Source organism: Cervus canadensis, chromosome 3 (assembly GCF_019320065.1).
Source record: "Cervus canadensis isolate Bull #8, Minnesota chromosome 3, ASM1932006v1, whole genome shotgun sequence".
Classification (NCBI taxonomy): domain Eukaryota; kingdom Metazoa; phylum Chordata; class Mammalia; order Artiodactyla; family Cervidae; genus Cervus; species Cervus canadensis.
This window is the reverse complement of record NC_057388.1, coordinates 53,253,986-53,269,021: the sequence shown is the minus strand read 5'-3', so window position 1 is coordinate 53,269,021 and position 15,036 is coordinate 53,253,986. Positions and strand designations below refer to the sequence as shown.

Sequence of the window (15,036 nt, the reverse complement as noted above, 5' to 3'; positions counted from 1 at the left end):
ACTCATGTCGGTAGAAGGCCAAGTCTTGCAAAAATGACTCCATTCACTTAAACGTCAGAGGTGTAAATCTTACCAGGCTATGGAAGCAAACAACCAAAGGAACTGGATGAAATGCTTAGCTGATTACCTACTATCTTCTATACAGCACACAGATGGGGAGAAAGGGCAAAGCCCTGATTCCATGCCCCTTTAACGCACCTCTAGGAATAGATGACTACGTGCACATACCCACAGGTGTTTAGTGTATAAGATAAAAGCACTGGCAGCTGCTGTATAACATAGGGAGCTGGGCTCGGTGCTCTGTGACACCCTAAAGCGGTGGGATGGGGGGCGGTGGTGGGAGGCTAGGGAGGAGATATATGTATACATACTGATTCATGTTGTTGTGTAGCAGGAACTAACACAACATTGTAAAGCAATTATCCTCTAATAAAAAACAACAATTATAAACTAAAAAAAACCTGGCAGAATAGCAATGACGGCAGTGGAATGGGGAGACGGAACTTTGGGGTACATTTCAGGGCTGTATTTAAGCAGGCCCATGACCAGGAAGATGTCACCCACAGGACAGAAAGAGGGGAGCCAATCTTCTAGGCTACATGTAGGCAGGTACCAGCTACAGCATGTCATTATTCATTCACTTTTAGTTTGCTTGCCTTATCTGAGCTGATAAGAAAGGAGCAGCAGTTAAAATGGCAGCTGGTAACAAAGGATAGAGTCTAATAACTGAACTCCTTGCATCCACGGGTCAGCTCTTCATATGATCAGCACAAAACTTAGTGCCTGGCATGCAGGAGGCACTCAACAAATATTAACAAACGGATGAACAAAGGACTTTAAAATGGATGATTGCAAAGGCTGTTTTCCCATTGTATTTCTTTCTTAAAAACATCTAGAATTACCAAGGAGTGTGATGATTAAATGGGGTTCTTGACTGTCAAAATGAAACAACCAGCAACCTAGATGTCCATCAGCAGATGAATGGATAAGGAAGCTGTGGTACATATACACCATGGAATATTACTCAGCCGTCAAAAAGAATTCATTTGAACCAGTCCTAATGAGATGGATGAAACTGGAGCCCATTATACAGAGTGAAGTAAGCCAGAAAGATAAAGAACATTACAGCATACTAACACATATATATGGAATTTAGAAAGATGGTAACGACAACCCTATATGCAAAACAGAAAAAGAGACACAGAAGTACAGAACAGACTTTTGAACTCTGTGGGAGAAGGTGAGGGTGGGATGTCTCAAAAGAACAGCATGTATACTATCTATGGTGAAACAGATCACCAGCCCAGGTGGGATGCATGAGACAAGTGCTCGGGCCTGGTGCACTGGGAAGACCCAGAGGAATCGGGTGGAGAGGGAGGTGGGAGGGGGGATCGGGATGGGGAATACGTGTAAATCTATGGCTGATTCATATCAATGTATGACAAAACCCACTGAAAAAATAAATAAATAAATTTAAAAAAAAAAAGAAACAACCAGGTATTTTAGACTAGAGAAGACCAAGTGAAACAGAGGCAAGAAGAAAACATATTTTAGGTTTTTCAGGACTAGAACTCAGGAAGTTCTCCCCCCACCCCCACCTCCCCCCCCCACCTCCGCTCCTTTTTAATCAAAATAAGTTTCAGCCATCAAAAAAAAGTGTGTGAAAAAGGAAGATACTGTCTCAAGAGACACTTGAGTAGCTGTACTTCATTTCTTCCTACACTCTCTTTTAAATTTTCCTATATAGCTGGTTCTGCTTTAAAAAGTTCAAAAGAAACTGTTTCTAAACCAATTACAAGATAAAGGACCTTACCTGTATGCAAGTGCCCCAGCAAAATGACTCTCAATGTAAGTGTCCATTACAGGTTTAAAATGATGAAATTTGCTATCTTGCAGCAAATTGATTATGTGAACCTAAAACAAAACAAAACAGAGTTTTACAAAACTGAATGCAAACCAAGAACTTTTTTGGCAGGGGAGTGGGAAGGTTTCTTCTTCTTTTTTTTTTGTTTGTTTTTTTGTTGTGTTTTTCTTTTCTCTCTCTCTCTTTTTTTTTTTTTTGATTTGGGAAGGTTTCTTTTCAAGTGAGCTCATTCTATTAAGTGCACATTCCTAAAATGGTCTTATGAAAGTCGAGATTTAAAGACAAAATTAAGGTAAAAAGTTAATTTAAACTCACCAATGAATCAAACACTTTAGACCCATATTTTTGGGAATTTTCATCTAAAATTCCAAATAAGGTATCCAGTGTATCTTGCAGAAACTGTTGGATAAAGAAGTAAAAGCATAAATAAAATATCCTCTGTATTTCCCCTCTAAATATTCTTTATCCCACAAATTTCTAAGAGAAGGATAACAGGATGCATTTACCTTTACTATCTCGGAGCCATCAATTTCTTTTAATTTAGAGAGACAGCCTGTGATCTTGTCTGGGTGGGTTCTCCATTTCAAAAGATCAAGCATATCACCTGTCCAAATAGAAAAGGAAGATTGTTGCCTTGATAGAGAACAGGCTCTCACAGGAAAGTGTTCTAACTGGTAAACACTGAATTCTTAAATATGTTTCCACCTGGTCACCCAAACTGCAGGCTCCCCCAGACTCCAACTAACCCTCTAAGATGGCATTTGTTACAGTGTCTTCTCTTTCTCCCTTCCCAGTGCCCTTGACTGACAAACTCTTGCTTATCCTTCAGTTCTCAGGCTACTTGTATTTGCCCAAAGACTGTAAACTCCAAGAGAAAAAAACCACATTGAGTTTGGCCCTAACAGTGCTAGCGCTGGAACAGAGGAGGCACACAGCAGGCAGTTGGTAAGTACTGGTTGAAGAATTTTCTAACTCCTCCAATTAAACTGGGAGACTTGAGGGCTGGGATCCCACTTGATTCATTTTTCTGTTCCCAAGACATAGCACTTGGCCAAGCAACCAATTCCATTTGGCAATGAAGGTCTTCTTGACAATGTGACCCAAACCTGGCAGGACGAGAAGGTTCCTGCAGAATGAAGCCATGCCATGCCATGCCAAGTTGCTTCAGTTGGGTCTCTTTGCAACACTATGGACTGTAGCCCACCAGGCTCCTCTGGCCATGGAATTCTCTAGGCAAGAATACTGGACTGGGTTGTCATGCCCTCCTCCAGAAGATCTTCTTGACCCAGGGATCGAACCTGTGTCTCCTGCATTGGCGGATGGGTTTTAACCAGAGAGACACCTGGGAAACCATACAGTGATGACAAGTCCAGTCAACTGTCAGACCATCAAATGAGCCCTTGGACCTGAGAGGGCCAATTCCTGGACTCTGTGATCATCTTCCACCCTAGACTCTGGGCAAGAGCAGCTCCCAGCTCTTCAATTCCCTTTTCTTTCTGACCTGACAACATGTGAGCCCTGTGTCCAGCAGAGTCCTCAGGGAACCTCTTCACTGGTGAGGGAATAAATCCTTTCCTCCTCCTTCCCGGGCAGAAGCTCCTGCACATGGCACCCATCTTCACTGGTCTCCAAAGGGAACAAGGAGTCAGTGGCATCGGAGGCCAATGACAGCAGTAACAACTGACAAGGCTCATGGAAGCAGGACGTGCCCAGGACTATTCTCCTGGTGCCCAGTGGGGCTGAGACACTAGAGAAGCCATGAGAGAAGCCAGCAGGGGTTTTCTGCTTCAAAGCACTTGTTTCAGGAGAAACTTGAATGGGACTTGCCAAGAGGCAAGAAAGACTAAAAAATACAAACACCAACCATAACAACAAATAATCCAAAAAAATCAAGGAAGCAGTTATGATAAGAAAGAAAATATGATGTAATAAATAAAGATCCCTAGGTCAGGAAGATCTTCTGGAGAAGGAAATGGCTACCCACTCCAGTATCCTTGCCTGGAGAATCCTATGGACAGAGGAGCCTTGTGGGCTACAGTCCATAGAGTCACAAAGAGTTGGAAGCAATGGAGCATCTAACATACACAGTAAATAAAGAGAAAAAACATGAGAATCTCAAGAGGAAGTAGAAGCAACCTCCACCAAAGCCAATTTCAAGGGAAAAACTTCACAAAGGAACCAAAAGTAGGAAACTTAGCACTAAATAGGAATATTTTTCTGTAACAAATAGGGGGATGAGGAAGGGAAGATTTAGAATTAGAAAAAATGAGGGAATTTTTCAAAAACTGACATTGAAAAAGAAATTTATGATTATTTTATAGCAGAAAACCCTGAAAATGTTGAACATTCATGTCTAACTCAGACGTTCTGGAGGTATGACTGAAACATTTTAAAATATGATCGGTTACATTTAGATGAGAGATTCTACAGGGTGAGACCAGATGACTAAAGAAAGTTCTCCAGGACTCTCCTGGTCTGCTTGCTGCCCCGCTCCGACTTCCCGCATCTAGCTTCAGGATGCCTGCCTCCTTCCCTGGCAGCCCTCTTTTACAATTTGCCCTGCCATTCACTTCCCAATCCCCCTCCCATCCGGGTCTGTCCCCTTCTTCTCTCTCCCTGCCCTTTAGAATGAGGCCTTTGCAGGAGCATCCAATGTGAGGGGTGGACCCTGTGCAGAGGAAGAAGGAGGCTCTATGGGCTGCAAAGTGGCATCAGTAAAGGACCAAGGATAGGACTGTCATCAGCAGAGCCGGATAGCAGATGACAGCGGTCCAGGGTGGGGCTATTCATCTTTCCTGCAAGAAGTCTGAGGAATTGTTAGACTGCTCCCAATGGAGCCAAAAGGAGAATAAAGTGTTATACTTTGTCCATCTAGACACAATTAATCATGTATGCCATGTACTCAGAATCAAGTCAAAATTATCATCTCTTAGGTCTTTATTATAGCCCTTTGAAGATACATCAGTTGCAATTTTGCAGCTAGGATCTATTACTGAAAATGAGAATTTTATACATTCCATTCAACTATCATTTAAGTGTGTACTGACTGTATGCCTGGTCTGCCAAGAGCTATAAAATAGGTGGATGACCTGATCCCTATTTTTTTTTTTAAAACCACAGTCTCAGGAAGAGACTGAATAAACCACCTGTTACTGGGGGGAGGGGGGGATATGGAGCAGTCAGTATGGGCACAAATATTAGACTGAATTTAAACATTGTTTTCATTTTTTCTTAACGTTTTAAAAAGTTGTTTCTAACAGTCCAAGGAAGCTAACAAACAAGTTAAGTGGTTCCTTTTCTGATCCTCACCTTTAAGAAACTTAAAATATTTCCTTGATCTGGCAATCACAGATGTCCAGTCCAGCCAGTGCACTAGCCTCACTATGCTATCTAAGAACGACACTGGAACACACAGAACGTGTAGACAGACACACTTTAGAAATCCTGAAATGCAAATCTGCTCTAGGAAAACTGTCCTAGAGACCACATCACTTACTAAATGCCCAACTGTAATGGAAATGGGATTTGTATATTTTCCAAGTCGAGTAAAATGAATACAAAGCAATTTAATTCCAATTTGGAAGTGGATTACTTCTACGCAGAGGCATGTGTCTAGCATGTAAATTTCAGAAAAAAGAACTTCCTTCCTTCCTCTGTCCCATGTCTTTAAACACACTATTCATTTCCTGCCTCATTTTGAGCTGTTCAACATTGACAAGGTTAATCAAAGTCACAATGGTAATTAAGCACTTATTAGTCTTCAATAATGCTTTCTATATAGCGAGATGTTTAATTTAATGACTTCGTGAATAGTTTATTTACTTGAAAAATGTTCTCTGCTTTTACAGAGCAGCAGCTTCTAGTTATCAGGATTTGTTTCCTTCTGTCTTATGTTCACAGTTCTGTCTAATAGCCTAAACCCTAGAACTAGAAATAATTAAGCAGGCAGTGCCAAATATTTTCACGGCAGAGAATCTATTGTTAGGTTTATATCTTTGGAAGAATAATGGCCCCCAAAGATGTCCATATTCTAATCCATGGATTTATCTTAACTGACAAAAGAGTTTTACAAGTGTGATTAAGTTAAAGATCTTTTAAATGGGGTATTATCCTGGATGATTTGGTAGGAGCACTCTCATCACAGGGGTCCTTAAAAGATGGAAGATGATCAGAGTCAGAGAGATCTGAATATGCTTTGTTGCTGTCTTGGAAGATGGAGAAAGGGGCCTGTAGCCAGGGAATACAGGTGGTTCCTAGGAGCTAGGAAAGGTAAGTAAAGGGATTCCCTCCTAGAGATTTCAAGAGGGAACGTGGCCCCGCTAACACCTTGATTTTAGCCCAGGGAATAAGATTGCAGACTTTCGACTTCCAAAATTATAAGATAACAAATAATTGTTTTAAGCCAATAAGTTTATAGTAATTACTACAGCAGTAACTGACAACTAATACCAGCTGAAAATAATCTAATGGAGGCAGAGAGTTAAATATGAAGCAGATTCTTTAGAGACACACAACTCATCCATATAGGACGAATGACAATACCACCTAAGGGAGTCAATAACGTTGATTTTATTATTTTCACAACCTCTATGGGGTTAGACTCCTCTCACAAAAAAAGGCCTGAGATTTGGTAAATGCTGTATAGTCATTACAGAATTCTGTCAATGAAGGTTTTATTTAAGTAAGATCATTAACCACTGAATACTGATAGTCTGGTGTAATGACCTAACTTGGCAATAGCTACCTTCAATCAAATTTACTAAAAATAAATTACATAGTTTATTTTTTAAAATATGTCTCTAAAAATACCTTGGGAAGGGGAGAAATGAAATCCAATATAAATGTAAAAAAAACAATTTGCCAAGATGCTATATAAATACAGTAGCACTGTTTGACAAATTGGGTGGTATCATTAAAAGTGGTCATTATAATAACAACAAAATTTGCTTATTTTCTCATTCCACGTTCTGAGAAAATATATGTATTTCTTACTGTATGACACAGAAGAAAGTAATAATAACACTTTAAAAAGTTTAAGCACAGGAGCATATTTTGCCTAACAATACAGAGCCCTGACTTACTATGGTTTGACTTCAGATTTTTGACTTTACATGGGTGCAAAAGTGGTATGAAATCATTTAGAAACTATACTTCAATTTTTGAGTTCTGATCTTTTCCTGGGTTAGCTACATGCAATACAACAGCCTCCTATGATGCTGAGCATTGAGCCGCAGATCCCAGACAGCCAAGTGATTATGAAGGTAAAGAAGCAATATGGTTATTAATACAACCATTCTGCTTTTCACTCTCAGTACAGTATCCAATAAGTTATGTGAGACATTCAACATTTTATTATAAAATAGGCTCTGTGTTAGATAATTTTGCCCAACTGTAAGCTACTGTGAGTGTTCTGAGCTTGTTTAGTGTAGGCTGGGCTAAGCTGTATGACACAGAAGAAAGAACTTCTTTTCTTAGATGTTTTGTGGTGGTGGTGGTGTGTGCATGCTCAGTCATGTCTGACTCTTTGCGACCCTATGGACTGTAGCCCACCAGATTCCTCTGTCCATGGAATTCTCCAGGCAAGAAGACTGGAGTGAGTTGCCAGTTCCTGCTCCAAGGGATCTTCCTGATTCAGGGATTGAACCTGCATCTCTAGCATTGCAGGCAGATTCTTTGCCATCTGAGCCACCTGGGAAGCCCCATGATGCTTTGTAGGTTAGGTGTACTAAATGCATATTCTATTTATCTTATTCAAGTTACCGTGGGCTTATCAAAAGAATGTAACCCAATCCTAAAGTCAAGGAAGAGCCATACCTTATTATAAAGTGATTGTCTTTAACAGAATGAAACTAATTTTATTATATGGCATTCAGGATGATTTCCAGAAGCCTTACATGGCAACCATGAAGAATTCAAAAATATTTAATTTACTTCCTTCATTACAGACAATGCTTTCAGGACAATTTGTCAAGGAGAAGAGCTTGCTTTATTAATCATAACTTGCTAAACAATCATTGACATAAAAAGTAATGCTAGAATAGAAAAGTAATATCCATCTAATTAAACAGAAAACAGCATTTACTTTGAAGCCTGCAATTAGCACGGTTTATGAAGCAAGAGAGATTAAGGTTGTGGTAATCTTTGTCTTTTTTTTTTAAGCAGCTGGGTTTTGATGGTTTATTTGAGGACTTGTGTACTTGGGTTCCAATACTAGGATAATTCTGTAGTCCTTAAACTATACACATTTAACTCTTCATTGGGTCACAATTATTTTCATATTATTAGAAACCACAAACAGAAGGATCGACAACAATTTTTCTAGTGCAAAGTTCTTAAATATAAAACTGATGTTTACAGAATATCCTACTAAAATTCACATGAGTACTTAAATACAGGGGCTTTCAAATAAAACAGTATTATACATTACCATTTTGTGTCAGTTTTGTGGAACAGAGAAAAGATGTTATCCAAAAAGACTCCTTTGTGGCCTTCGTGGCTTGATTATTATTCCCAAGGAGAATGCCCTTGGAAAAAGGAAGTTTGAGGTAGCGGGTAGTATCCTGAAGATTTGTGTTTTCTTCACACTGCAAAAAAATATTTTAAAAAATGGAAGCGGGAGAGGTAAGAGACCTCTTGAGAATTATTAAGCATAATATCCATTTCTAGTTTTTAAGAACTGGGAAATATTCCAAATATCATTACAAACAGAATTTTGCTTTTAAGTAAAATGCAACAAAAGTGTCTAAGAAAAATAACTCACTTATTTTGGACGCAGACCCATTTGGGTTTGAATTCCATCTCTGTTACTTCCCACACAAGTAACTGTATCAAGTTATTCAGCCTCTTATGATTTCCATTTTCTATCTCTATGACCTCACTGTGCTCCCATATGAATTAGATTACATGAGGCCTTTACACAGAGCCTGATACATTGGAAGTGCTCAAGAAATCATACTGCAGTGACCATAGCATTTTAAAAAATCTTTTAACTGGAGGATAATTGCTTTACAATGTTGTGTTGGTTTCTGTCATACAATGCGAATCAACCATAACTGTATGTGTATATATATACACACTACAACTATATATATATGTATACACAACATAACTATATACACACACACACACACACACACACACACACCCTCCATCTTGAGCCTCCCTCTCACCCCCCCATCCCACAACCATAGCATTTTAAAAAAGTGCTTAAATTCTTCCCACATTTCCTCTGAGGTAGATATTAAACAACTCCTTACTTTGAAAACAGGCAATTAAAGGACTCTATATTTCATGATAACCTAATAATCCCACTATGTTGAGAAATCCCTACAGAAAATGTCCGTCAACAAATGTAAAAGAAATTATAGGTTTTATAAATATAGTTTCATATTCCTAGTGTAATTCTTTCTTTAGTCAAGGGTTGTTGCTAAATGTTAAAATCAGCAGGAAAATTGTTGATGAGCAAATGAACATTCAATGCTACCACAGAGATTCCCTCCTACTGGCAAGGGGACAAATATAACTGCACATAGGGGCATCGCCCTGTCGGCCCTCTGATGCAGGGCAACGCAAAACAACACATCATCCTCGCAACGCATTCCTCCCAAAGCTGTGGAGCCTAAACGGATGACACCGACAGATTCACCTTCTACTTCACAGAAAATACAAAGGACAGAGCAACATGCTGAATGCCATGGGGAAGCAACCCCCATGGGTTTGTCTGGGGACAAACCCAGAAGGCAGCACTTTCTGTAGGCACCTGTCTTTGACTCTTCAAGTCAAGTTTTGCGGCGGGGGGCGGGGGGGGGGGAAGGATTACTCTAGATTAAATAATACTTAGGAGATAAGTAAGAGCCAGATACAATATAGTGGCCCTGGATTTGGACAAACTTGCTGAAAAGAATTTTCTTTTGGAATTTATACATTATTAAGTTCTAGATGAGATAAAAAAAATTAATGATTGGAAGTCATTAACTGGCAAAAGCAAATTTAAAAAAATAATAAGTTCCTATTGTATAGCACAGGAAATTATATTCAATATCTTGCAATAAACCATAATGGAAAAGAATATTAAAATAAGCATGTCTATTACATGTGTATCTCTGAGCTACTTTGCTGTATAGCGGATATTGGCACAACATTGTAAATAAACTATACTTCAATAAAAAAAATTTAAAAAATATATAATAAAGCAACTGAGATAATCCTTCAGTACATGAATAGATAAATGCGGTACATCCAGAAACCAGAATATCATTTCAGTGCTAAAAATAAATGAGCTACCAAGCCATGAAAAGACATGGAGGAGATAATGCATATCAAAAAGTGAAAGAAACCAATCTGAAAAGTCTACAAACTCCATGATTCCAAATACGTAATATTCTAGAAAGTGCAGAACTATGAAGACAGTTAAAAAAACAATGAGTGGTTTCCAGGGGTTGGGAGTAGGAGAAAGAATGAACAGACAGACCACAGAAGATTTTTCTAGGGCAGTATGATATTATGATGATGAATACATGTCACTATACATTTGTTGAAATCCACAGAATACACAAAAACAGGAGTGAAAGCTAGGGTTTCCTGGTGGCTCAGTGGTAAAGAATCCATCTGCCAAAGCAGGAGACATGGGTCCGATCCCTGATCTGGGAAGATCCCTCATGATGTGGAGCAATTGAGCCTGTGTGCCCCAACAACTGAGCCTGTGTTCCAGAGCCCGGGAGCCACAACTACGGAGCCCACGTGCCTCAGCGACTGCAGCCTGTACGCCCTTGAGCCGGTGCTCTGCAACAAGAGAGGCCACCGCAATGAGAAGCCTGAGCACCACAGCCAGAGAGAGTCCCTCACTCTCTGTGAGTAGAGAAAAGCCTACACAGCAACAAAGACCCAGCACAGCCAAAAGTCAAGAAAAATAAACTTATATATAAAAAAGGGTGGACCCTGGTAAACTATGGGCTTTGGGTAATGATGATGTGTCAATGCAGATTCAACCCTGGTTAAAATAAATACGCACCATTCCAGTGAATGATGCTGACAATGGAGGAAGCTACACACATGCCGGGCCAGAGGGTGGAAGGGAAGTCTCTATCCTTTACTCTCAACTTTATCGTATACTAAGCTACTCTTTTAAAAGTCTGCTAAAATAAATAACATCATTTGGGTAAAAAAAAAAGTTCATACAGAAAAACCTCCAGAAAGATATACCCTAAGGGATAAATAGTTAACATCATCTGAGCAATCAGAATATGGTATTTTTATTTTTGTTTATCTATATACTGTTTCTGTAATGAAGGTGACTTTAAATTAAAATTTTGAGAAAAATATATTGTAACAGATATAGAATCGGTATTAGTTCAGTTCAGTCACTCAGTCGTGTCCGACTCTTTGTGACCCCATGAATCGCAGCACGCCAGGCCTCCCTGTCCATCACCAACTCCCGGAGTTTACTCAAACTTATGTCCATCGAGTCGGTGATGCCATCCAGCCATCTCATCCTCTGTCGTCCCCTTCTCCTCCTGCCCCCAATCCCTTCCAGCAACAGGGTCTTTTCCCATGAGCCAACTCTTCACGTGAGGTGGCCAAAGTATTGGAGTTTCAGCTTCAGGATCAGTCCTTCCAATGAACACCCAGGACTGATTTCCTTTAGGATGGACTGGCTGGATCTCCTTGCAGTCCAAGGGACTCTCAAGAGTCTTCTCCAACACCACTGTTCAAAAGCATCAATTCTTTGGCGTTCAGCTTTCTTCACAGTCCAACTCTCACATCCATACATGACCACTGGAAATCGGTATAGCTTAACTTATTTTGAGTATAAATTTAGGAACTTTATTATTTTTTAATGTATATATTTATTTTTAAGGCTAGTGTTTTGGGAACAGGTAGGAAATTAAGCACAGAACCTCTTGGGTATTCTAGGCTAATCTGTGTGATTTACAAAAAATTTTTAATACTAAATCTTTAAGAAAGACACCTCTAATAAGCTTAGAGAAACAAAATCAGAATATTACAAGATGTTCTTCCTGGCACACCTGCCCAGTAACAGGAGGACCAATAAACACAAGAAACAGTCTCCATAACTCTCTTCTCACGTTATGGCTCCAAATGCTTTATTACTGTACGATATTTCACTTAGACAGAAGAATGCCTATATAGTTTAGAAATAATTATAACGTGAACACTTCAGATGCTTTCCTGAATAAAAGTGCTTAGCAAAGTAAAGTTCTGGAACCTGGGGTCACCATCCCCCTCTCCTCAGTCTTGTTCTGGTATCAGGGCTTGGAGCACAGCGTCCTACACTGGCCCTGTTTTTTTCTGCCTGGATCTTGTCTGTAGGGTCAGTAACATGCTCTGCTCCCATCCCCAGCATGACCTGTGGTCTGTATGTTGAACCACTCCTTCCTATTGAAACTGAAGCTTCATACAAACCCAGTCCAGACACCATCCAGGTTTCTTCCTCAGAAGAAACTTCCAGAAGCTGAAGCGTGCCCTGGTCTGGTATGCTCTATCTGTGTACAGAAATCCTGAAGCCATAGATGGCTTTCTTATCCTCATCCCTACAAATGGTTCTTGAAGACTTCTGGAAGCCTCTTGGAATGCCTGCTTGCTGAACTCATGCAACTCAACTGGCAGTCAAGGATCAACCACTTCTGTGATTGAAGATGCGATGGCCATGTTCTACCCATAGGGGACACTGTGGATAGACACCTTGGCTGCCTTGACAGGGGGCAGTCACTGTGGCCAGGCGAGCGCCATCTATTATAGTTCACTGCACTTCTCCCCCAGGCTGGGGGCAAGACCTCAGCATCAGAGTCTCTCTCATTTCAAGCTGTGACACCTTGAATACCTTCTTACAACTGAACTCTATCACCCTTACTCAACACAAAATACAGTAACTAACACAAACATTACTCTGGACACAGAAGTTATTTTAAGACCTTCCTTCCACGAATAATATCAGTGTGTGTTATGCATGTGTTGTGTGTATTTTGGTGCTGGTGTGGGGAGGAAGTGGGGAGGATGGGTAAGAATTCTACCTATTAATTTAATAAAGAAAAGTACATAATAACTCTTTGGTCTCTGTGAACCCTTTGCTATAATATTTACTGTATTATAATATTTACTAATACTAGGTGTTCAAAATTGATTTTTTTTGCTTTGTCCAACAGGAGTCAAAATCATATGTTAGGTATGGGGTTAGAGTTTAAATCTATTTCCAAAGAACTTAAGTGGCCTTCAGGGAAAATCTCACAGCCTGGCTTTTCTTGTCCTCTGAGGTTTTTAGCATGCATCCTCAACACATCACACAGCACTAGAGATTTTATAGGCAATCCAGGCAACCATCATTCTGTTGTTGTTCAGTTGCTAAGTCATATGCTAAGTTGTGTCTGACTCTTTGTGATCCCATGGTCTGCATTTACATTTATTTACATTCCTTTGCCATCATTTACAAAGGCTTACTAAATGTCAGACTAAGCACTCTGCGTGAGTTTTTTTACTCTGATAATAATCCTATGAGGCAGGACATCATAACCTGAAGGGCTTATGTGATTTGCTCAATATTACAAAGTTAGTAAGAGTCAGAGCCAGGATGTGAACCAAAGTTCATGCTCACAACTACTATACAAAATAGCAGTCATGACTTCAATGACTTTTCCACTGTTGTCTTAACCAGGTTTTGACTTTTGCTGTAACAAATTTTAAAATTAATTAACAGATAACATATTGAATGGCAGGTATGGTTAAGAAAGATCGCCCCCAAGATTTCATTTTTCACACAAAGTATGTTTGTGGGAAATACCCTGGGAGAGAGCTTAGAGTGGTCTTTGGAGCTGAAATAGTTTCATATCTAACAAGCCTGTGAGTCCTACAGTGAAATGGCTGATCTGTGTTCTGAAGCCACCCAGGGAGCAAAAGGGATCATGTGATCTGGATGCGGTTGGCGGGGAGAAGCATATAGGAGCAGAGAAGGCGTGTCACGGGAGCTGTGGAACACAACAGATGAGTCAGAGATCATTTGTTCATTCACTGGATGAAACAGAATTTACAGAAAAGAAATGAGACTGAAGAGCAGTGAAGGCTAGAAACAGGTTCCAGAAGATAGGCCTGTAGGGCACGGCAGATGTTGTAAAGGGTTAAGCCAAAAAGGTTGTCCAGAGTCTTCAGAGGAAATGCTCAGCTTACCAGCAGAAGCCAGGGAGTGAGAAAGAGTCAGCTGTGAATTTCTCGAGCATTCTTCTGCCAGGTGGGAGAAGAGTCTGGACTGTGAGGAGGAGTCTGAACAAGGGTGTGGATGGGAGAGAATAAATGGGTAGGAGCAGTCTTCCCCCAGGTGAAGGGCTAAAAGTCAAGGAAGTCACAGAAATGAAGCTGGTAAAGTACAGCATGGAAACATCAGTGCAAAAGAGTTGTGGCTAGATGTCTGAATGCCTGTGAATCTGAACAGTAAAAAACTGCAGCTTTGCACAAAGCTACATCACTGTGTTTTTTTGATGGATGGTTTTGTCACCACAGTAAAATGCAGTTACATCCCTAAACTGATGAGTAGTTAAATACAGACCACTTGCATTCTGGGGAACACCTGTAATGCAACTATTTTCGTTTTAGCATAGGGATGATTTTTTTCATCAAATCCAGTGTGGGCATGGAACAAGGCAACACGGATATTAGAATAAGAAGAAATATCCTCCCCTCCTCTTGCAGCAGACACAAGCAAAAGTCTTGCTGGTATTATGTCAGATGGGGGAGACAGACAGAGAGATGCAGGAACAATCAACTGAGCCATTCTTTCTAGGAGAGACAAGGCCACACGACTACAACCCCCTGAGGTTGCTCCTGGATTATGGGAACAAAACAATGTCACTGTCAGAGAAAAGGACAATTCTCTGTGTTTACTTTGATAGGGTGGGATCTGTGCAAGTCATTTTAAAATGGCATGAAGTTAATTTATTACAAATTAGAGAAGAGGGAGATGAAACGCAGCCTGCTGCTTTACTCGAGACTGAAATCAGATCTGACAGGAGGGATGGACTCCCTAGATTATTAAAGAAGAGTTAAAACAAAGGCTCTGTGGCAGCAGTAGTAGCCTCTGTCTTCTTTGAGATGATATAGCCTGGCTCACAATCTATTTCTTTGCCCAGAATGAAAATCAGTTGGTGGAGCAATGAATTATGCATCAC

General features: G+C 40.1%; 1 protein-coding gene across 3 annotated transcripts in view; it reads right to left on the bottom strand.

Annotated features, from left to right (window-relative positions):
• Window positions 1-15,036, bottom strand: part of DOCK4 (dedicator of cytokinesis 4) — a 471,517-nt gene that overhangs the window by 144,580 nt on the left and 311,901 nt on the right. For all 3 annotated transcript variants that reach the window (XM_043463173.1, XM_043463171.1, XM_043463172.1), the window contains exons 17-20: window positions 8,292-8,448; window positions 2,371-2,468; window positions 2,180-2,263; window positions 1,814-1,914 (exon numbers count right to left, since the gene is read on the bottom strand). In XM_043463173.1, coding sequence (XP_043319108.1) covers window positions 1,814-1,914; window positions 2,180-2,263; window positions 2,371-2,468; window positions 8,292-8,448 — 440 coding nt within the window. The remainder of the gene's footprint in view (window positions 1-1,813; window positions 1,915-2,179; window positions 2,264-2,370; window positions 2,469-8,291; window positions 8,449-15,036) is intronic.